The sequence below is a fragment of the Balaenoptera physalus genome (genome assembly GCF_965194825.1).
Source record: "Balaenoptera physalus genome assembly, chromosome: 7".
Taxonomy (NCBI): Eukaryota; Metazoa; Chordata; class Mammalia; order Artiodactyla; family Balaenopteridae; genus Balaenoptera; species Balaenoptera physalus.
The window spans coordinates 1,698,414-1,720,820 of NC_138886.1; the positions used below are offsets into that span (position 1 = coordinate 1,698,414).

A 22,407-nucleotide genomic window follows, 5' to 3' on the forward strand; every position below is an offset into this window, starting at 1 on the left:
TGCGCTCGACCCCCTTCTCAGCAGCACCCCCTCCTCCAGGAGGTGGCACGGCGTGCACCCTGTCACCCAAGCTGGAAGCATTCCTGTCGTTCTTCATTATGTTCTTGTTTACAGCTGCCTCCCGCCCCGTCAAGGCTCACCTCGCGTCCTCCTGCCACTGTCTTCCCTGCCCCGTTCAGACCCTCACCCCCACGCCGCATCACTCCTCTGCAAGCATGTGGGAGCTTTCTGACCCCCTCCTGTCCTCCTCCTACCCCCACCTCGCTTGGTCACCACCATCCACACTGCAGCTCCCCACAGCCTCACGACCAAGGCCAGATGCTTCCGTAGAGCTTCTTCTGACCCGGCTCCACTTGCCCCCCGCCCCGTCCTCCCGTCTCCTCCCCTCAGCACCATTCCCTTCCGTTCCAGCGTGCTCCACGGGCTGCCCATCCAATTATTCTCCACTCCTCCTCCTCAGCCCTCACATGCCATTGTGTCCCATAAGCTCCCCGGGTGCTACCCCACCAGGCCCTGCTTTCCCCCACGGTCTCCTGTCTTTTGAGACCGTGTCGGCACCACAGCCAGCACTTGTATCTGCTGCGTGAGAGCGCCCATTCCCAGGCTATATCCTGGTCTCTAGCCTTAATCATGACTATGTTTTCAGGGAGCAGCAGAGGGTCTGGCTCATGGAGGCTAAACTGGACAGAAGGAATTTGGACATGGTCGCAATGGTCATAGGGGAAATGAGGTGTGTATAAAATGGTGAAGGCCTGAGATGCTGGGACCACCAGCCTCCGAGAACAGAAACTGCTGTATCCATCTCTGCTCAGCAAACGTTCTTGAATGAATGAGATGGGAGAGTGCAGGTCAGGCACCTGGTCTAGGTCTGGCCCAAACTGCCGCGTTCATATTTGTCACCCCACAGAAATGAGTGTACTGAGTCCACAGGTCAGCTCCCTCCCATGTGGGTGCTCACGAGCCCATCTGAGCGTGCCTCTGCCGTTCTGCAGCTCTGCAGCCTGAGCGCTGGGCCGCACCCTGGAGTCCCTGATAGCGGGAATAGGGGTGGGACGGGAGACCCCGCATTTCTAACAAGCTCCCAGCTGCTGCTGGTCTGGGGACCACACTCAGAGAGACTCTGCTTTAGGGCAATGCAGTCCAAAAGAAACACAACAGCAGCCATAGACAATCTAAAATCTTCTGGTAGCCAGAACTTTAAAAAGGGAAAAGAAACAGGTGAAATCGATTTCAACATACTTTATTTAACCCTATACATCCTATTATTTCCACATGTAGCCAATAGATGAACATTGTTGAGGTATTTTTCATGCTCTTTTCCTCCCAACTGTTCAAGATCCGGTGTGTATTTTACACTAAGAGCCCATCTCAAAACGGACTCGCAACCTCCCGGCTCCCGCGTGGCTGCCGGCCCGCACCGCAAAGCGCGCGCAGGTGCGGGACGAAGGAAGCGGTCCGAGAACTACACCTCCCGGCACGCTCCGGGCGCGTCCCGTGACGCACTTCCGGCGCGCGCGGCGCCGCCCCCGAGGCGCCGCCGGAAAACCACATTTCCCGGCGTGCTCCGGGCGCACCCTGTGACGCACTTCCTGCGCGGCGGCGACAGCGCGCCCCCGGCGGCTAGGCGGCGGGGCGCAGCGACGGCTCGGGTCGGGGCGAGTGGCGGGCGGCCGGCCGACGGGAGCCGGGGCGGGGCGGCGGCGGCGGCGGCCAGCGAGGGAGCGCGCGGGCGGCCTGGCCCCGCCCCCGGCCCGCCCCGGTGACCTTCAGGGCCCGGGCGGCGGGCGCAGGCCCCGGCGGCGGCGACGGCGGCGCGATGTTCGTGCAGGAGGAGAAGATCTTCGCGGGCAAGGTGCTGCGGCTGCACGTCTGCGCGTCCGACGGCGCCGAGTGGCTGGAGGAGGCGACCGAGGACACCTCGGTGGAGAAGCTCAAGGAGCGCTGCCTCAAGCACGTAAGGCCGGCCGCGGCTCCAGGCCTTCCCCTCCCTCCGCCCCTTTTCCCGGCCGCCCCCGACACCCTCTGGACGCGCCTCCGCGAGCCGGGTCCCAGGCTGGGCGCTTTACCCTCTCCCCTCTGGTTTAACTCCGACGACAGCCCGGGCGGCGGGGCGCGTCGGGCTGGGAGAGGCGAAGTCGCCGCCGGAGCGAGGCCTCTAGCATTTCCAGCATCCGCGCTTGCTGCCGCGGTGCGGTTCCCGGAGCTGGGAATTAGTGCCCGAGGAAGTAGGGACCCTCGGGAGAGGCGCCTTCTCCTGATCTGCGGAGCCGGCTGCTTGGAGCTGCTTCCTGGGGCTGGCATGGGGGCCGGGGCCTGGCCCTGGCCACTGGTGCCCCGTGGCTGGAATCACTTAAAACAGTGAGGCCGCGGGACTCGTCCCTGCGCCCCTGCTTCCCGGCGGCCTTTACAGCGATTGCGTGGGTAGGTCCGGGAGAAGGGGCTTCTCGCCGAGAGGGCCACTTTCTAAAGTTTGTTCCCACGAAATATTCCTTGTCCGGTTCCTTAGGTTGCTAGTTTTTGGAACTAGTTCTTGGCTTTACCTCTGTAAGCTCCTCGACTCCGTAAGGCAGGCCAAGACATCTATCTAACTGGCTGCCTGAGGAAACTCGATCCTTTGCACCATCTAGTGTCTCCATGTCAGAATTTAGGACAAAGAGGCCACAGCCTCTTGGTGTGCATGCCATGTGATAAGTGATGTATCTATTAGTGGGGTCTCCAAGGATAAACTTAGAGTTACTGTTCTAGTGGCTGCCTATAAAATACTGTTGGGTCCCTCTTGGGAGTATGGTTCTGTGGAGTTGTTCTGTAACTGTCAGACGACGGGCCAGGGAGCGTTCTGGTTGCCAGTCCCCTTCTGGAACACGCTGGATGTGAATAACGGTCTCGGTCTCACAAAAGGGGGGGAGGGGGATCCAGGCTCACACACTTGGCTGCTTTCTTCTTTTACTTCTGAGCCAGTCAGGTGATTTCACCATCTAGAAAACCACCACGACAGCAGTAAGCTGCAAGGCTGGGAGCTCCATGAGCATGCAGGTTCTTAGAGCCAGGCTCGTTGCTTGTCCAGTACATTTTTTAAAAACCTCCCTGAGATGCTGTGTCTCACCCACTCAGGACGGAAGCTCCTTGAGGGCTGGATTTGTATTCACACACTCAGGGCCAGACTCTTGGTGGGCCCATAACAGACGTGTGGATTAGTACCAGCACACTGCTGAGATACTGCGGGTTCCGTTCCAGACCGCCACAACGAAGCGACCAGCACAATAAAGCTAATCGCACGAATTTTTTGATTTCCCAGTGCACATAAAAGTTATGTTTACACTGTAGTCTGTTATGTGTGCAATAGCATTATGTCTAAAAAAGCAATGTACATACCTTAATTAAAAAATAATGCCGTTGGAAAAATGGCACCAATTGACTTGTTCAACACAAGGTTGCCACAAACCTCTAGTTTGTAGAAAACACAGTATCTGTGAAACGAAATAAAGCAAGGCACAATAAAACGAGGCGTGCCTGTAAACGGAAATAGATTGTCAATCCAGAGGTGCATGGCCATGGCATGTCACCTGCTGAGTCAGGCCAGGAGAAGCGAGTCGATAAATTGGTGTGGCGCTGAGTTAAACTCACTGATGGTGAGGATTGGCGTAACTCTCCTAACGTTTTATGGAGGGGAACGAAGTGAGAACTCTTTGATTCACGGACACTCGCCGAGGAGTTTCAGGAGCACTCAGGGTTAACGAGGCAGCCGGTTTCCATATGATGCTCATTATTATGTTCCTGATAACTGGTTATTCCCGTCGCTGTTGGGATGTATCGCTCGGGATGTTTTCTGGCATTGCCCTGCTTTGACCTGAGATTTTATCCACCCTGCAATCTCCCCAGGTACGGAGACCCGAGCAGCAGGGGAGTTTCACAACCAAAGAGCCGACATAAATTATGGGACTCAGAGCCGAACTGTCAGAAAGTACTCCCACCTCCGTGCCCATCCCATTCTGCGGGCAGCGTTCGCTGCCTCGTGAGCCAATCAGCAGGCATCAGTTAGGAAAGAGAGTTCTCAAGTTGTGGACTTGAATGTCACCCTGGAAACCAGTCCCTGAATGGTGTCGCTGCTTCGCTTCTGTTCCTCCTTCCCGGTTTTCCCCTGGTGCCTTCTTTTTTCCTTCCTCTTTCCCCTCTACCTTGAGGGGACACTGTGGATTTCTTTCCCCCACAGTACTCCTGGGAGTTTTATTATTTTTTATACTCTTTTATTACGTATATATGTTTAATTAATAAAGTTGCTTTATTATTGAAGGTTTATTATCATAACTCTTACAGAAAGGGATCGCTATTGTAGCCTTTCCCTTCTTGGTATTATAGAGGTTGGGACCACCATGGTGGAGAAAGGGGCAAAGTAAACCATCTTGTGTAACAGGAGGTTCATGATTTTAAGGGAGTTCCCTCTGCGATGTGGTAGGTGTTTTCTGTGTGTGGTAAACCTGCGTGAAGTTGCCAGTACGTAGCCTGCTAGTATGGCTGTTAACGTTTCTTAGATCACATGAAGGTGTATCTTCAAATGACACGTGACATCAAGGGTAAGAGAAACTAGTCTCCGCTCTTGTGGGGAGGAAGCGCTTCACTGGGTGTCAGAGCCTCCCCCCTCCAGCGATGGGCTCTGCTGGGGCTTTTTTGCTGTCACAGCCCAGCTTGCTCCAGTGCTTCTGCTGAGAACAAAGAATGAAGTAATCGTGCGTAGTACGGATGACTCATGCTTATGTTTTGTTCCTGGCGCCTGTTGACGCGCTGCAGAGTACAGCTTTTTTCAGGAACCAGCATGAGGATTATTTTGGAAAATTGTGTTTCATAGACTGTATTAGGAACTTGGCAGATCAGCTAGCCTGCAAGTTTTAGAATTAGAAGCAGCACACCCAGTACTTCTGGGAGCAGAGCCATTGTGAGATTCCAGGGAGGGGGGCGTTGTCTGTCATAAATGGTCAGAGTGTGTCCTACTATTGGCTGGATTCCACTTTTGTGTCCCCCCCCCCCCGGCCCCAGTTTTGTGTGCATCTGTGACAGCTCTGAAGCCCTTACGATCCGTTTTTCCTGTTTTCAGTGTTAGATTGCTGAAAACTCCAGTTGCTCGTAAAACGCCAGTGTTGAGAGGTGAAGTACAGGCTTAGCTTCTCTCTTTGGGTGAGCGGTGACGTGTGCAGGGTACCTTTGGTGGCAGAGGGAGGTGGTCAGGCGGCCCCGCTTAACTGAGGAAGGCTGTGAGGACCCTGGCACCGGGACCCTGGGGTGGGCATGTCCCCAGCGTCACAGCGGCCTCCCTCCAGCGTGGACTTCAGCATCACCCCCTCAACGTGTGTTCTGGGGTTTGTGGGCCGCTGATCAGTGGGACACAACCACGTGCCAGGTGACCCCCTTCGGGCTCCCAGGAGGGGCCCCGCCAGCCACATCTGTAGCTTGCTTTGGGGTCTCTGTGGCCGTCGCTTGGTGAGCTGGGGGCCGAGTCGAGGCTAGTCGTGTCTCCTCGGGGTTTTGTGGGTGTTTAAGCGGTCAGGCCCCTATTTCTTGCTACCGTGGACCAGCTTCCTCTCTGCTGTGTCTCTCGGCTGCCTCTTTTACCTTGGAAGGAGGGAAACAAGTGCACAAATCATACTTAAATCTTTAGGTTCTTGGGAAACGACGGCCCTGCTGTTTTCACTTTTAAATCACTCTCCAGATCTTTCTAGACTAAGGAAGCAATTCGGGTAGCCAGTAATGACCAGCAGGGCGTTCTGTGTCAGAGCCGTGAGCCTGTTTGGAAGCACTTGGCGGGTCGGTGGCCGGGTGCTGCCCTCGGGGACCAGGTGCTGTGGCGTTTCCTTTGGCTTCCACCGTTGCCAGGGATTCTCTGGTTTCATCTCTGCTTTAATTTCTTAGCTAGTAATAAAACCAGTAAGTTCTTGGTGCGGCTTCGGGTGTCAGGTCCTGTGTTATTACTATCATGATTTGTTTTGATCTGCTGTTTTGAAACAATGTCTATGGTTTTTTCCTCCAGTGCGCTCATGGGAGCTTAGAAGACCCCAAGAGTGTGACCCATCACAAATTAATACACGCCGCTTCGGAGAGGGTGCTGAGTGACACCAAGACACTCCTGGAGGAGAATGTCCAGGATGAAGGTAAGGGCATCTCGCGGGCCGGAGGTGGGCAAGGGTGCAGCGCCCTCAGCGAGGACGTCCCGAGTGGGGCTGAGCAGGGAGACGTGTCAGTGACACGGTTCCATTTTCCTTGATTGAGAGAAAGTGTGTGCCCTGGAATAAAACAGCAGACACTGAGGCTGAGCGAGCAGCGTGCATCTGAGAAACCAAATTGAACTTTGTTATTAATTCTGTTTCCAAGCAAAACCAAGGTCCCCAGAGCTGCTGCAGGCTTTATTTTGGGGGCTGGAAAGTACAACCGTGGCGGTTGTTTCAGACAGCTAGGAAGATGCTCTTAACGTACACACATCCATTTATTCACTCAGAGGCTTGTGTGTGGAGGCGCTTGGGGAGAAAACTTTGGTTTTCTTGTCTTTTAAAGCACGATTTTAATTGTGGGATTCCCTTAAGTAGTCTGTTTTGGAAATGCTGGAATATCGTTTGCAGACCTCCACAGCGTCTGATTGGCAAGCCCAGAGCTGGCTGGGCGCCGACCACATTGTGCACTGTGGCCTAACCACAGCCCAGGTGCTTAGCTCTGAGGGTGAGACCAGGCGCTCCGACCTCACAGACTTTCAAAACAAAAAAGCCCTTAGAACGAGAATGCTGGTCCCCTCTGGTGACCCTCAGCCAGGTTCTTGCCAGGCCTGAGCCTGTAGGTGAGCAGGGGCGGCGGACGTGGGAGCCGAAGGAAGGGTGGGGCTTGTGTGGCTACTCCGTGGAAGAGGAGCCCGCAGGGAACCCCTGCTTTTCGGTCCTTGGGTCGCCTGCCACCCTTTATGCCACTGTATGGATGTAAAATAGTAACCAGCACGGTGGACTTTTTTTTCCTAGATGTCTTATTGCTGATCAAAAAGCGTGTTCCAGCCCCGCTCCCCAAGATGGCTGATGTCTCAGCAGAAGAAAAGGTAAGTTTCAGAGTCTGGAAGTGGATATCTCTGTGAGGGGAGGTCTCCCACATTGAAGACTTGAAAAGAAACATCTGTACGCTGGTTGTCTGTGGACCCTGCCGGTCCCGTGGTCACAGGAGGTATGGTCATGGGGGTTTTCTGTTGTGGCCGGTTGGCCAGTTGACCGACGCCTTTCCTGGTGGCTGGTCTGATGACCGGCTGTGCTTTCGGGGCTGCAGAGAGGAGATTGCGGCACGTTCTCGGGGTCGGGTTTAATCTTGAGCTCCTGTCCCTCCTCTCCTCAAGCAAGTCCTGACAGAAGGAAGTTAGGAAGTCGCTAAAGACCCCCCACAAAACAAGGAATACGGATGCAGGGGCGGCAGCAAAGGCGCCCGGGAGCACCGGCCTTCGCGGAGTGAGTCCTTGGAGTTGCCACTTGGCTGAGTCTTCCCTCTGGTGCAGGTGCCCTGGGGAGACCGTGCCGGTCGTTACCTGTGTGGTGGCCGCCCTGGAAGCTCACTCCTCAGAAAGCCTGGTTTAGGAGGCTCATCTGTACGTGGAAGATGTACTCTGTCAACAGGCTTTTCCTGCTCTGGGGCCAGGTGCCCGGCCTTTTCCTGCTCTGAGGCCAGGTGCCCGGCCTTTTCCTGCTCTGAGGCCAGGTGCCCGGCCTTTTCCTGCCCTGAGGCCAGGTGCCCGGCCTTTTCCTGCTCTGGGGCCAGGTGCCCGGCCTTTTCCTGCCCTGAGGCCAGGTGCCCGGCCTTTTCCTGCTCTGGGGCCAGGTGCCAGGCCTTTTCCTGCCCTGAGGCCAGGTGCCCGGCCTTTTCCTGCTCTGGGGCCAGGTGCCCGGCCTTTTCCTGCCCTGGGGCCAGGTGCCCGGCCTTTTCCTGCCCTGGGGCCAGGTGCCCGGCCTTTTCCTGCTCTGGGGCCAGGTGCCCGGCCTTTTCCTGCTCTGGGGCCAGGTGCCCGGCCTTTTCCTGCTCTGGGGCCAGGTGCCAGGCCTTTTCCTGCCCTGAGGCCAGGTGCCCGGGACAGAGCAGTGCCGCGCTGGGGGGCAGCCACGTGAACGCCCGTCTTTCCTTGGCTCCAGGGGTAGAGTTTCTTACTTACGCTTCAAAACACTCGGGAGCCTTCACCCCAGAGAAAGCAGACCAGACTCTGGGCCGGGCCCCGGGCCTGGTGGCGAAGCGAGCTATTTTGGGTCTCCTGTGGGACAGGCGGCCGGGAGGAGGCCCCTCTTATCTGCAGCCACACCTGCCTCGGCATGGCAGGCTGCGGGCACGGCTGCTCACTCCGTCGGGTCCTGCCCCTGAGTCAGCCCTGTTTCCCAGAACTGCTGGGTGGATCCAGTTCTCGGGTTACCGTTTTGGTCGTTGGCAACTATGTGAACCTTGGTGACTGTGAACAGTGGGTTCCCATCACCCCCACGGCTCTGGGTAACTTGCAGGGCTGTGGCCCTCACCTTTTTTTCTGTGCGTATTTGTAAAATGTAATATTGTAAAATGTTAATGTCCGTTTTTGTGAATTATTATTAATTTTTAAAGTCAAAGTAGCAGGTGCATTTAGAACTTCAAATAATACTACAGATATTCTAATAAGAGTCAGTATCCTGCTGTCCGTCCTGAGTCACGCACTCGAAAGGCAGCCCCTCGGAATTCTTTAGACTGTGATTCTCTTTCTGATTTCTGAACAACACGTCTTAATTGTTATTTCTCGGATTCTCCACTTCAGGCGCTATTGGCTGCTTCTTGGTGGTCTGGGTAGCCCCTCCCCCAGCCTCCCCCCAGCTCTTCCCACGAGTGTCAGTTCATAACGTTGGTCAAAGATTCAGTCCCCGTTGTTGCTATTATGTAAGTGTTGCTTTCTGCAGTGAGCAGCTTGCTAAGGTTAGCTGTCTTTTTTTTACGTAGAGTTTTGTTTTTCCTGGAGTCAGTAATTGCTTCCTTGTTTTGTTTGTTTTCTGTAGGCTTATCACTGATATTTCAGATTCTGCACCAAAATTGATAAACCCCTCTGAAAACAGGGTCACAAGTGTGAGGCCATCTGCCGCTCCCACTTCCTGGGAGATGCCCCTCAGATCCTTCCGTCCGTCCACCCGCATCAGTTGTGCAGCCCAGGCTGGCCCGCCTCCCTCTGTGCTGGTCCTCCTGCGTCCCCCGTGTCTGCGTGTTCCCTCACCGCAGCCCCGGGTGGTGCACTGCTCACTGGGTCCACGGCGGGTGGGCTCAGCTGGGCCCTGAGCTTGGGAGTTGTTGTCAGGTCTGCCTCCCTCTCTGGAGGCTCTGGGGAGGCTCTGCCTACAGGTCTTTCAGGTGTTTGGCGGAATCCAGTTCCTGCGGTTTGGAGGGCTGGGGTCCTGTTTTCCTGCTGGCTGTGAGCCGGCGCCACCCTCGGCTCCTGGAGGGCGTCTTCAGAGCCAGCCGCGGGAGGTCTCATGCGTTGGATCCCTCTTGCTTTGAATCTCGATGGCCAGAGTTAGCCCTGTCCTGATGAAGGGCTCGCCTGATTAGGTCAGGCCCACCGAGGGTCACGTCCTTCAAGTCGCTGTGCCCTGTGATGTGACCTAACCCCAGCGTGAAACCCACCCGCTCGCAGGCCCAGGGCCGTGCAGACGTGGTTGCCAGGAGCAGGGTCACTGGGTGCCTTGGAGCCGTCTTTGCCTTGTGCCTGCTGTGGGGTTGAGTGTCTTGCTCTTGACGTGTTTTTGGCTTGGTGGGGCCAGACCCCCTCTAGCATCGAGGAAGAGGGGGGTCTGAAGGCCCTGCGTCCAGCGTTCGGTGGCTGCTGAGCGAGCGCCAGCCGCTGCGTGGTGGAGGACTTGGCCCGGTCTCCCAGGTGTCTGTGTGGCAGGTGGGAGCCGGTCAGCTCTACTCTTCCTTCCTCTGTGCGTGGTCTGTTTTCTCCTCCCTGATTCCATCTGGAATTTTTAGGATCTCCTGGTAACCCTTCAGAGGTCTGAAATTTCATGGTTCGCTTTGATGCACGTCTTTCCCCATTCACTGTGCCTGGCACTTCGAAGCTGGAGTTTCTGGAAGTTTTCTGGATTGTTTTGGTTAATTTCCTCCCCTCGTTTTGTCTTTTCTCTTTCTGGACCTCCTGTTGGATGCTGGACCCACTTTCTGAGAGCTTTTTAAATTTTCCAAGTAGACTCTTGCTCTCAGATGACCCCCCGCGGCCTCCTGTCGCGCCGCTGCCCCTCTGAGTGCTGCGTCACAGCGCGCTGTCTCTTCAGGCGCCTCTCTTTCCTGTCCGCCTCCTTTCTTCACCCTCTTTTACTTCTCCTGCTTCTGTTTTGGTCTCTGTCGTTCACGTCGCAGACTTTCCTCACGTCCCCGCCAGAGGCCCTGGGAGCTCACTGGCTGCTCGGTGCCTGGCGGGTCGTGCCCCGCCACCTGCGGCTGCCCCTCCTGCCCAGCGTCCCGGGAGCCGAGTGGCGCGGGGCTGGGCCTGGCGTCAGGGTTAGGACAGCGCCTCTGCCCCCTGGGCCCCCTGGCTTGGGCTTCTCTGCTCCTGCAGCTCGCTCCCCCTCCCTGCCCCACCCCCTCCGGCGTGGCCCTCGGGCCCCGGGGTCGCCCGGGCCGTCCTCCACGCCCTCGGTCTCTACTGCCGGAGCTCTCCTCATCCCTCCAGCTGTTTGCCGTCCTCTGAGAACTCGGTGCTGTCTCTCCCAGTTTTATTTCCTTTATTCTTTTTGTTTCTGCCATCTCTGTTCCTTCGTCGTCGCATGCGGGGGTTCCAGAAGGAGCAAAGGTGAGTGCGTGTTTCCGGCCAGTCTGCGCAGTCCTCTGCGGTCACCCTTCCAGCCGTCACTCCCATGTGATGGTCATTCTGTGGCCGCAGGAGACAGTGTCTGTCTTCCCTGTGTCCCACACGGCCACACTCCAGCGCCAGCAGGCTGCGATTGTGTCCACTGTCCCTGAGGCCATGCACAGAACCCTCCAGAAGCCTCCCTGCTCATCAAGGGGTGTATGGCTCCAGCTCCCAAGGACACTCAGTCTTTCCCTGGTTAGAGCTATTTATTCAGCAAACATAGTTTTGCCTTTTGTTGCCCTTTACTCCTTTCCGACTTTCCAATTACTTTTCTGTGTTAGAAAAAACAAGAGCAGAAAGCCCCGGATAGAGATGCTATCTTCCGAGCCACCGCCAACCTGCCCTCCTACAACATGGACCGGGCCGTGGTGCAGACCAACATGAGAGACGTGAGTGCCCGCGGGGCCTGCGGCCACCGCCTGGGAGCCTTTGCCACCGCGTGGGGCTGCGGGAGTTCCTGGAAGCCCCTGGGGAGCTGGGCAAAGGGGACACAGGAACTCTGTGCACTGTTTTGGAGCTTCTTGTAAACAAATGAATTCAAAATAAAAAGTTTGAAAAGACGTTGAAAGGCAGGACTGAAAGGATAGATACTATGGGAAAAATTTTAGTTTTGTTCTAAGTTTGGTAAAAAGCTTTCAGAAAGAAATCTGACTCTTGTTTATCTTGGATTGGAAAGTTCTAAGTTAACAAAGCTGAGTGCTCCCGAGTGAGGGCTGGGCGGCAGTGGGGGACGGCCACCCCCGGGACTGAGGGCCAGTTGAACGTCTCCGCCTCAAGCCGGTTCGGTTCAGGAACACGCCTCTCCAGGATCTCTTCCAGAGAGTTCCTTGTTGATCAGGGCATTGGAACCCGGGAACCCGGGCACACTTGTCTCTTCCCAGCCCGTGTGTGTGTGTCTCTCACGATGGCCGAGACTTATGGGGGTGGGGGGAGGGCGCTGGCGGGGGGGGGTTCTAATGACATTCCCAGCAGAGCCCCCCTTTTTGAGAAGATGAATCGGCTGCAGGTGAAAATTAGAGACCTGCGTCTGCGGAGCCCGTCTGTAGAATCAGTCACTTTTCTTCAGTGAAGCCAAAGGAGGGCCCTCAGCTCACTTAGTGACCAGTGGGCCAGACGCCTTCCTCGTGGGCTGGAGGGCTGAGCGACATCACCAGGTGTTTGTGTGTCTGTGTCACCGGCGGGAGGCCGTGTCACAGCCCGTCCGTGCCAGCCAGAGCCTCTCCTTCGCCCTCCTGAGACGCCTCGTTCCTGTTCTCCTCAGTTATCTGGACATCGTGTGGCTCACAGATTTGGAATTTTAGGACAGGGCATGTCATCTCAGATCCAAGTAGCTTTGTTGGGCATCTTTTCCTCTCTCTGCAGTTCCAGACGGAGCTCCGGAAAATCTTGGTGACTCTCATCGAGGTGGCACAGAAGTTGCTGGCGCTGAACCCGGACGCGGTGGAATTATTTAAGAAGGCAAACGGTAGGAGCAAGCCCCAGGGTGGACGCTTACCCTCGGCCGTTCCGTGCGCCTGGAAAGGGCCAGTAGGTGGAGGCTTGGTGAGCCGCTCTCGCCGCCGTCCCATGTTCATGCAGGCGAGAGCTGATGGTCCTCTCTTGGGTTTTCCGAGCTGTGAGGGATTTGCCACAAACGCCTGGAGCTCAGACGCGGCGGCGGCGGCCCTCCGAGGGGCCCGGGCGAGCACCTCTCACGCGGCCGGGCGCTGCCCGAGGCCCTCACAGCGCTGTGTCTTGCCCGCAGCCATGCTGGACGAGGATGAGGACGACCGCATGGACGAGGCGGCCCTGCGGCAGCTCACGGAGATGGGCTTTCCCGAGAGCAGAGCCGTGAAGGCCCTGCGGCTGAACCAGTACGTGCTCGCTCGCCAGGCGCGGCAGGCTTGGTCTCGTGGGGTCCCCCGTGGGACCCAGACCCTTTGATTGAATTGTTTCCAGTGTGTGTGAGTGTTTAAAGAGGACCTGAAATGCACGTCCCGGAAGTAACTTGACTGGGCATCTCCAGGTGTGTCGGGGCAGTTGGAAATCAACCACTTATTGGGAACGTGACGTGTGATGATGGTTCTGTGCGTTTCGCTGGGCTGTTGTTTTATGGGAACGCAAATCGAAGCCTGTTCACAGCAGGGCCGTGGACAGCTCTAGAAGTGTACGGGGTGGTGTCCTCAATAGTCTCCTGTAGTTTCTTTTTTTTTTTTTTTAGTTTTTTTATAGCTACTTTATTTATTTATTTATTTTTGGCTGTGTTGGGTCTTCGGTTCGTGCGAGGGCCTTCTCTAGTTGCGGCAAGCGGGGACCACTCTTCATCACGGTGCAGGGACCGCTCTTCATCGCAGTGCGCGGGCCTTTCACTATCGCGGCCCCTCCCGTTGCAGGGCACAGGCTCCAGACGCGCAAGCTCAGTAGTTGTGGCTCACGGGCCCAGCTGCTCCGTGGCATGTGGGATCTTCCCAGACCAGGGCTCGAACCCGTGTTCCCTGCATTAGCAGGCAGATTCTCAACCACTGCGCCACCAGGGAAGCCCTTTAGTTTTTTTTAAATTTATTTATTATTTTGGCTGTGTTGGGTCTTCGTTTCTGTGCGAGGGCTTTCTCTAGTTGCGGCGAGTAGGGGCCACTCTTCATCGCGGTGCGCGGGCCTCTCACTATCGCGGCCTCTCTTGTTGCGGAGCACAAGCTCCAGACGCGCAGGCTCAGTAGTTGTGGCTCACGGGTCTAGTTGCTCCGCGGCATGTGGGATCCTCCCAGACCAGGGCTCGAACCCGTGTCCCCTGCATTGGCAGGCAGATTCTCAACCACTGCGCCACCAGGGAAGCCCTCTTGTAGTCTCTTGTTTCTAGTTACTTGCCCTTCATTTATGTTCAGATCTGAAATAAATCATCTGTAACTGACGGATGGTCAGTGGGGCTGTGTTCTTTTTTGCTTTGGACCCAAACTCTCGTGTGTACTTCCCAGGTTTGGTTTCCTTTACTTTGCCCGCGGGTTTCCGTGTTCTGGCCGGGGCCTCAGGGCAGTCTGGGGCAGGGCCAGAGCTCCAGACATGCTAGATTCTCATTACAGGGGTCGGCAGCTCGTGCTAGGGAAGCGGTGAAGTCGGAGAGGCTTTTCTTGGGGAAACAAAGGCCCTGGTTCCCTGGCCTGGGGATGCTGCACAGAGCCCGTCTTCCCTTGCAGCATGTCGGTGCCCCAGGCCATGGAGTGGCTAATCGAGCACGCGGAAGACCCCGCCATAGACACGCCGCTTCCAGGCCCGGCCTTGCAGGGAGAGGCGGGCGCCGAGGCCGCCCCTGCCGCTGCCGCCGGGACCAGCTCGGAGGACGAGGAGGCCAGAGACGAGCTGACGGAGATCTTCAAGAAGATCCGGAGGAAAAGGGAGTTCCGCGCAGACGCCCGGGTACGTGTTGACGGGCCTGGGTCGGGCAGGTAGAGGTGCTGGTTCTCCCGAGGCTGCGTCGTGCAGAGGAAGCTGCGGCCGCGTTGGCGACCGCAGGCTGAGCCGCCGGCCCTGTAGGAAGCGAGGCCGGGGGAGGAGTCTGCAGACAGGCCTGGGGCCCCTTGAGTCCCTGGGTTCAGCTTGAAGTTTTCCTCACTGGCATCCAGGTGGCTGTGTGTTCCTCCGAACGGTTAGTGCACACACCTGTCATCTTCTGAAAAACTCACGATCGGGTCCTGTCCGTATTATAAGTGTCCTCGAGCCGAGGGCTTGGTCAGGGGTGCTGCCCAGAGACTGGAGGGCCACCTGCCCACCTCGTGGGACGGCCTTGTGAGCAGGGAGGCTGGTCAGGCTTCCGGCCGCCAGGTAACCCGGCGTCTGTGGGGTTCAAGGGCCCGGGGTCGCGATGCCTCTGGCTGTACTTGGCCAGCTGACCTTAGTGTGCATCTTTACGGCCACCTCTTCGCTGTCACCTCACGTTTGATACTTTTGCGTCTCCCTGTTCTTTCTCACTGTTCTCTTCTTTCGTTAGGGTTTAATTTTAATTTAACCTTCTTGGCTGTTTTTCATGTTTTGAGGATGTTCTGTGTTTTTTTCAGATCGTAGCTCTGTCAGCTCCAGGCGTTAGGGCTCCGGTTCCTCATGTCCTCCTGATTCTGCCTGTGGCCTGGTTTTCTCAGGGTGTGATGCCTCATCGTGGGCTCACCTGTGGGCTTGTGTTTCCGTGGGGCTCCCCAGTGGCCGGGCCGTGGGGTGCCCTCTGGTTGATTCAGAGCTTGCTTCTGCGGGGTTGAGCGGGACCTCGAGTCAGGGGCCAGCTTTCGTGCTAATCATCCGGCAGGGCTCCTGGGCTGTGCAGAGTGTAACCCGCGGCGCTGGGGTGTGGGTCTTCCCCTGCCCCTCTCTCTGGGGAGGCAGACCCTGCTCAGGGTCCGGGCTTGAAGCTCCAGCCCCCGCCCTTGCATGGACCCAAGGTCGGTGTCCTGTGTGTGATGTTAGGCCCCAGCCCCGCCCTGATGAGGCCTGTGCCCCCCATCCCCCCAAGGCACACCCTCTGGGAGGCTAGTTTGTTGTTCCTTTGTTTCTGTTTCTTCGGGATTTTCCCTTTTTGAGTTCTGCTATGTGTTCAGAAGTACCTGTGTTATTTTAGTCCCGAGTTTCTCGGTCCTGAAGGAAGTGTATCTCGTTGGCTTAGTCTTTTGGGGAGCCCAGCCCAGGCCTGGCACTCGGGCCCCTGTTTGGGGAGGGCAGCCTCTCCGTGGGTGGGTCCTTGTGCTGTCGGGCCCCACGCTTTCTCCTGTGGGGGTCCTGCGTGGGCCTCATCAGGGCCGCCGCCGGGTAGTTCATGGTCTTGGTCACCGACTTAAAGGCCTTTCCTCCTTTGGGTGTCGTTCTTGACCACCTTAACATGCTCAGTTTCCCAAAAGGGTGTCAAGGCTTGAGGGCCAGGGCCTTTGATCCTATGCCAGTCAGGGGGATGGGCCGTAAGGATCAAGACGTTCGTTTAGATCCTGGGGAGACTGGATTGGACAGCAGGGCTTGGACTTGGCACCCAAACAGACGTTTTGCTGCCTTGCACCCCCTGCTCCTAACATCCCCCCCAACACCCCCCCAGCTGTAGACAGGACAGTGACCGAGCGGAGCCTGTGGGCACAGGGCCCCTCGCCCAGTGCTGGGAAGAAAGGCGGGCGGGGCATCTGGAATCACCCCCAGATGTCCTGGGGCGTCATTTCCTGGGCTGGGACAGAAGTCTGGAGAGAGGATGGTTTTTATTGAAACCAGTGGCAAAGGCCATCCTGTGCTTGGGTTTCAGAGTAGATTCCGGGCGATTTTGTATGACGTTGACATCAAAATACTGCCGCCTGGGGGGCTCTGCTCCCCGTGCTTGCTGCGGGGCCCTGGAGGTAGGAAGGGGCCCAGGGAGGCGGAGGAAATGGATGCCAGGCAGGAGGCACTGACTTCGGAACTCGCTGCACACAGTGGGCTCCAGCCGAGCACCGTCCTGACCGCCCGCAGCTGCTGCTGCTCCTGGTGGGTTCTCTTTCCAGACCGACAGCACAGTGGAAGGGGTGGTGTCCCCGAGGCCAGAGAGCGCCGGGGCCGCGCGAGCATCCACACGCTGACCCGAGGGGCGGGCGGCGTGAGGCCAGCCGACATCCGCGCGCAGGCGGGGGGGAAGGTGACGTCAGGGCCTTAAAGGGCGCGGTCCGACCTTCAGAGAATTAAGAGAATCCTTTGAGACGCTGATGAAACCTTTACCTTTTTGTGCAGCGTTGAGCCTTTCGAAGGTTGTGGGATAGAAGTCAAGGATAAGGTGAAGGAATGTGTCGTTACGTGACTCTTGCCCGAAAAGTGTGCCCCCCAGACGTGGGGCGCTTGGGTCATTGTTCCCTCCGAAAAGCAGCATGTGTTTAACTTGCAGCTTAAATTTTGTTAAATACGTTCAGAATTAATTTTAGTTTCATTTTTTTTTAAAGATAAAGTGTGTCAAAAGTCACTGACATTTCTGTCTCCGCTCAAGTGGGAATTGCTGATGTGGCCTTTCTCTGACACGCTCGTCCTGGATGAGCCCTCTGGAATAGGCTGCGTGAGGTTGTGAAGACATTTCTACCCAGACAGTCACGGGGACACACCTAGAGGGACCTGGGGTGGGAAAGCGAGCCTCTGGCCAAGAGCCGGCGCGCCTTCCACCTCCCGGCTCCGTCCCTCTGTCGTTCAGAAGACCAGGAAGCGTTTCAGTAAAGCTGTAGAGAAACAGAGTCTTGAGAGAGAAAACCCCATGGTGTTGCTTTAAAACACCCCCTGCCAAGGTGCCGCTCGTGAGACGTGGCTCAGGTGGCTCAGCCCCACAGCCGTGCTGCCGGGGCCCCCGTGAGCACGGCACTGAGGCCTGCGGCTTCTCCTCTAGGCCGTCGTTTCCCTGATGGAGATGGGATTCGATGAAAAGGAGGTGATGGACGCCCTCAGAGTGAGCAGCAACCAGCAGAGCGCCGCCGTGAGTACCCGGCGCGCCTCGGTGACGCCGCGTGCGTCCTGAGCACGCGGTGTGCTTGGTCACCTTCCCGCGCGGTCACTTACTTGGCTTTTGAAGTGACACAGTGGGGTAGATGGTTCAAACAGTATACCATTTTTTACATATTGAGAAAATCCTGGGCTTTGCCTTTCAGAAAAACGTACATGTTCTGTGGGTGACTGTGTTACACCAACGCTAAGATGGTTCCCATCCTGTGCACACGCGCCCACGGCCGATGGAGAGCTGCCTGGGGAGGGGCTGGGGGCGACAGCTTGGTCCACTTGCGGGAATAGAGCCAGTCTGGCCCACAGGAACCAGGGAGGCGAGGTGGGCCTGTGCTTTAGCCGTTCCTGACTCACTGATGGGCCAAGAGGTGCTTGCTCATGCCCAGGGCCGCTTCCCGCGACAGAGCCCAGGTGTGTGGTGCGTGTCTTAACTTCTCCCAACACTCGGGTGGGTGAAGCTGGCGTCCGGTTCAGGGCCTGGAGAAGCTGCAGCTGTTACCTTGCGCTGCGGCGCCAGGACCTGCCAGGAAAGCCAGGCTGGTGCTTCCTCTCTGCGGCCCGTCCTGACGTGTGTAGCACCTGAGTCCGGGCTGGGCTTGCTTTTCTGTCAAGGCCCCTGACGGTCAGGGCAGCCCTGGGAGCTGCCCAGGAGCCCTGGCTGCAGTGTTTGGGTTGATGGGGTCCGGAGGGCACTAACAGCTGTCGCTCTTGTGTTTGCAGTGCGAGTGGCTGCTGGGAGACCGCAGGCCCTCTCCTGAGGAGCTGGACAAGGGCATCGACCCCGACAGCCCTCTGTTTCAGGCCATCCTGGACAACCCCGTGGTGCAGCTGGGCCTCACCAACCCTAAAATCTTACTAGGTGTGTGCCTTCTTTGCGCTTGTGCAGGGGCGGGACCTGCCTGCCACACAGATGTCACCGGACGATACCACAGCCGCCACGCCCCAGCAGCTGCCCCTGCAGGGTCCCGGGCGGCTGCAGCCCGAGTCACTGTAGGGCCTGGAAATCAGGTTGTGCTCGTGGTGTGACAGCCTCTTGTGCGGCGACTCCATTCAAGGAGTGAAAAACCAGTTAGAGTGGATTATCTAGTCTGGCAGAGTGTAGACAGCGCCCAGCAGCTTAGGGCCGCGTGTGAGAAGCTAGCTGTTGGTTGACTGTAGCTCTTACTCTTTGTAAGCGTTTCTTTGGCACTTGTTTTGACTGTGAGATAGAATATACATACAAAAGCGTAAATAATCTTTGTAACTTTGAAGAGTAATAATAAAACTAATAACCGTGTTCCTGCCACGCGACTTCAGCCTAGAGTCCCTGGGGCGCCCCCGCCCCCTGCCGCGGTGACCACGCGAGCGTTTGCCACTCCTCTGCTTCCTCGGCCGTGTTGCCGTGGTGTCTGCGCGCTCCTGTGGCCGCTCCTGTTGCAGGACGGTTTCCGCAGGCCTTGTGCCCCGGGCCAGGCTGGCGGGGCCCAGGCGTGTGTGTGTGTGTGTGTGTGTGTGTGTATGTTGAGCCTGCTTTCCAGAAAGGGCACCCCCCCCCCCCGCCCCCGTCCACCGCAGCTCATGTCCCCTGCTGCTGGCCTCCCCGGAGCAGCCGCCCAGGCAGGCACAGGTGCTTCTGCGTGCTTGGCTGTTTCCCTGATCTCTAAGGCCCAGCCCCTTCCAGAAGTTTCAGCCTCTTCTAGGACCTCTGCTGGGAAAGGCCTTCTGCCTGACTTGTGGCTGCTTTCCCTGTTGGATCGTCTTCTTATCTCTCAGAAACTTCTTCATGCCTGCCACGCACTCATCCTTTAACAGACATTTAGATCTCAAAGATCATTCGTCGGTTTCTGGCTTTATTTATCACTTTGATGAACAGATGTCCTGTATTTTAATGCAGCTGAATGTGTCGGTTTCATTGATGATGTAAATCTTTAAAGAAAGCCCTCTGATCCCAAGGTCAGGAAGACCTTCACCTTTATCTTTTTCTAGTAGTTTTAAAGTTTCTTATTGAAGTCCGTGATCTACCTGGAGGTGTGTGTGGCATAAAGTAGGGAATTTTTCTCTTTGTACCCACATTCTGTACTTCCGTGATGTGTCTTATCGTGAGTTTATTTTCGTTCTTTGTACCAGGCGCTCGGCAGTCCTTTCCACACCGAAAGCATCTTCCCGCCCTCCTGCTCCTCAGCGACCTCAGGAGATTCATGTGTTCTACCTGGGGTCTGTCCAAAGCCTTTTCTAAAGCGATTCTTTTAGTACCTGACCACTGAGTGTGTGATTCGCTGTAGGCTTTTTTTTTTTTTTAATTTCTGAAGATATAATTGGTCAGATTAAGGAAGTTCCCCTTTCCCTCCAGTTTAGACGCTAAGAGTTCTTAATCATGGATAGGTGGTCAGTTTTGCTGGATGCTTTTTCCCTATGTATTGAGATTACCGTGTGGTTTTACATCTGCTAAATGGAGTGTTTCTCCCATTTCTACAACAAACCACACGGAGCGAGTGCCACCCAGTTTGCAGGCTCTGAGTCGGTGACCTGGACAGGACACACACCGGCCCAGAGTGCTGCCCCCTCAGGCCCCAGGTCCCAGGCCTCCTGCAGTCGCCAAGTCCCCAAGTCCCCGCCTGGAGAGAATGACCTGCCTGTGAGGTCACCGGCCTGTGGGCACCCCTGCAGCTACACACTTCTCTCAAGACATTTCCGGTAGGATTTTTAATGACCTTTATCTCTTTAGATGAAGTAAAATAGTCATTATAGAACATTTGGAAAGCACAGAAAAGCTCGAAGGAGTAGAAGTCACCCCTCCCTCATTGGGGGGTTTCCTTCTGGTGGTCCTGCGGGGTCTGGAACAGATGCAGCCACACCGCAGGGCAACTTCATCGTGCTTATTTTCTCATCCCATTTGATGCCTTTTCTCTTGGTGCATGTTTTACTCTTTTAAAAATGAGATTTTAGTGGGTACAGGTGTTTCATTCTATAGCTGTGTCACGTTATTTAACAAACACTGTTGCCCTGTTTCTGGTCGTTTAGATTGTTTTTCGTTTTGTTGCTTCTGAACCTACTCCTACTCCACCTGCTCTCTGGGTGCAGCTCCTGTTCCCTAAGGACAGGTACCTGGAGGTCACATGACCCGGTCAGAGAACGCAGACGTTCAAGCTCTCGGTGACGTCTTGACAGCTGACGGGGCCTCTGTCCGGCTGAGATGCCCGCCCTCAACCCCACCCCTCGCACCGGGACCCAGAGACACCGTCTGTTCCTTCGAGCACTTTTCTTCCGGCCGTTGGTGTTCTTTCACTTGTCCCTCTGCACCGTCCATCCGTCGTGTCTCAGCTGCCTTGTTGGCCTTCGAGCTTTGTTAGCGGCTCTTCATACATTAGGCGCGTCCTTGGTCGTGTGCCGCACTTTTCATTTTTAATGCACGAGACGTGCAGAAGAAAGTCCTTCCTCAGATAAATCTTCATCTCTGGTTTTTCGTATTTAATGCTTTTGTCATCGTTTTGTGCAGCTCTCTCCTCCTTCTGGAATTACTTTTGCTAAATCCATTGTATATTTCGTTCTCTCAGATGCCACGTCATCTTTCTGGATTCTCTTTCTGATATTTTTAACTGGTTTGCAGAGGATTTTAATCAGGAGGGCTGGGGGGGGACGGTGGGTGTCAGGTCATAAACGTAACGAAATCAGACTTTCGCGCTGAGCCGTGTGCCCTGAGCGGCTGTGAGCACCTTGAATAAATGCTTCCCGTGAAGCCCGTAAACTGGGACCACTTTCACTGACACGGTTTGACGTTGGCGGACGTGACAAGGTCTGGCCTAGAGCCCTGCTTCCCAGACGTGAGGGCGACCGTCCGCCCTGCGGTCGCTGGTGAGTCTCCACCAAGTCGGCTGGCGTGTGTCTGGGCTGTAGAGCTGTTTGCTGGGGGCACCTCTGTTTGTGGGCGGACATTTTATGGAAGTGTTTAGAAATTCAAAGTTTTCATTACAAAGAACTGCTCATTTTTAATGTGCTAGCTTTTTTTTTAAGTCATTCCTTAACATTGAACATTCTGATTTTTCCAATTAGGTATTATTAAATTGGCAGCAGTATCCTTATGTAAGTCTTTTCTGCATCTGACTGTTTTGTCAGGGTAGGACTGGAAGTGGAGTTACTGAGTCACAGGCTGTCACTATTTTAAGATTCCCGGTAGCTGGTGCCAAACTGCCTTCCAGAATCGCTGTGCCCGTGAGCGCGCGGGCACGCCGCCCCGCCCTGCCAGCAGCAGTGCCCTGCGTCAGCTCCCTTGATCCGCAGACTAGACACTGTCGGGTGGCGGCTAGAAGGGGTTTCTGGGCCCCCGGCTACAGAGGGCGTCCCCTTTAGTTCCTACAGCCGCACGTCCGGGTCTGCGGGGTGCAGTCCCTCAGGCAGCCCCGTCGTGTCCCCGCAGCCTTTGAAGACATGCTCGAGAACCCGCTGAACAGCACCCAGTGGATGAACGACCCCGAGACGGGCCCGGTCGTGCTGCAGATCTCCCGCATTTTCCAGACCCTGAACCGCACGTAGGCCGCGTGCCCCAGCCGCCGGGCCCAGGAGGGCGGCCTCTTACTTCCCAGCCGAGGGCTGCGAAGAGCGGCCAGACCCCGGGGTGCCCCTGGGCTGGGGAGGGGAGAAGGGCGGGCCGGAGGGGGCCCCAGCCTGGGTGTTGGGCGCCCGGCCGCACTCGTGCTTGGATCTTCCTGCTAAAAAACCTCTGTGGCGGCAGCGCGCTCGGCCGTGCCTCTAGCCTCTGACAGTGTTTACAGACAAGGTCGTCACCCCGGGAAGGGGTCACCTCCCTCCAGTGTCCCTCTGGGCTCTTGAAACGCTACTTGAATTGACCTGTAGGCGCTGCTTGTCGAGTCCACGTGTTATTTGGAAGCTGGCATGTGTCAATCTGAAGTGTTCACATCAAGGGTACTAACTTAAGTAGGAGAACTCGCAGACGACTTTTCTTTAATAAATAAATTCCCCTTTTCCAATTTTCTGTCTCGGTCTTATTTCAGTGCCAGAGAGGAAGCTGCGTGCGTCCTGGTGACGTTCGCACGCTCGACACAGAGCACGCGCACCGCCTCACCCGGGACGCTTGCTGCCGCCCCGCTGACGCTTTCTTGGCAGAC

At 56.3% G+C, this 22,407-nt stretch overlaps 1 protein-coding gene and 1 long non-coding RNA gene across 4 annotated transcripts; both read left to right on the plus strand.

Moving 5' to 3' along the window:
• Window positions 1-1,643: 1,643 nt before the first annotated feature.
• Window positions 1,644-22,269, plus strand: UBAC1 (UBA domain containing 1). 3 transcript variants are annotated; one of them, XM_082469374.1, is made up of 11 exons: window positions 1,644-1,954; window positions 6,020-6,140; window positions 6,993-7,066; window positions 11,140-11,247; window positions 12,221-12,323; window positions 12,603-12,711; window positions 14,029-14,248; window positions 17,196-17,282; window positions 18,026-18,164; window positions 21,335-21,364; window positions 21,699-22,269. In XM_082469374.1, exons 1-11 carry the CDS (start codon window positions 1,817-1,819, stop codon window positions 21,812-21,814), a joined length of 1,245 nt encoding a protein of 414 aa, XP_082325500.1. In that variant the 5' UTR covers window positions 1,644-1,816; the 3' UTR covers window positions 21,815-22,269. The 3 variants fall into 3 exon arrangements, with proteins under 3 accessions (XP_082325500.1, XP_082325501.1, XP_082325499.1); XM_082469373.1 differs by having other exon boundaries at window positions 1,669-1,954; window positions 21,676-22,269; XM_082469375.1 differs by lacking the exon at window positions 21,335-21,364 and having other exon boundaries at window positions 1,646-1,954.
• Window positions 12,718-13,746, plus strand: LOC309664240. Its single transcript, XR_014265699.1, has 2 exons — window positions 12,718-13,057; window positions 13,385-13,746. It is a non-coding gene; the product is annotated as an uncharacterized lncRNA (long non-coding RNA).
• Window positions 22,270-22,407: the final 138 nt, after the last annotated feature.

Coding starts and splice junctions, on each gene's coding strand:
- UBAC1 (XM_082469374.1), top strand. CDS start 1,817: ATGTTCGTGCAGGAGGAGAAGATCTTCGCGGGCAAGGTGCTGCGGCTG. Junction 1,955..6,019: donor AGGAGCGCTGCCTCAAGCAC/GTAAGGCCGGCC, acceptor TTTTTCCTCCAG/TGCGCTCATGGGAGCTTAGA. Junction 14,249..17,195: donor AGTTCCGCGCAGACGCCCGG/GTACGTGTTGAC, acceptor CTTCTCCTCTAG/GCCGTCGTTTCCCTGATGGA.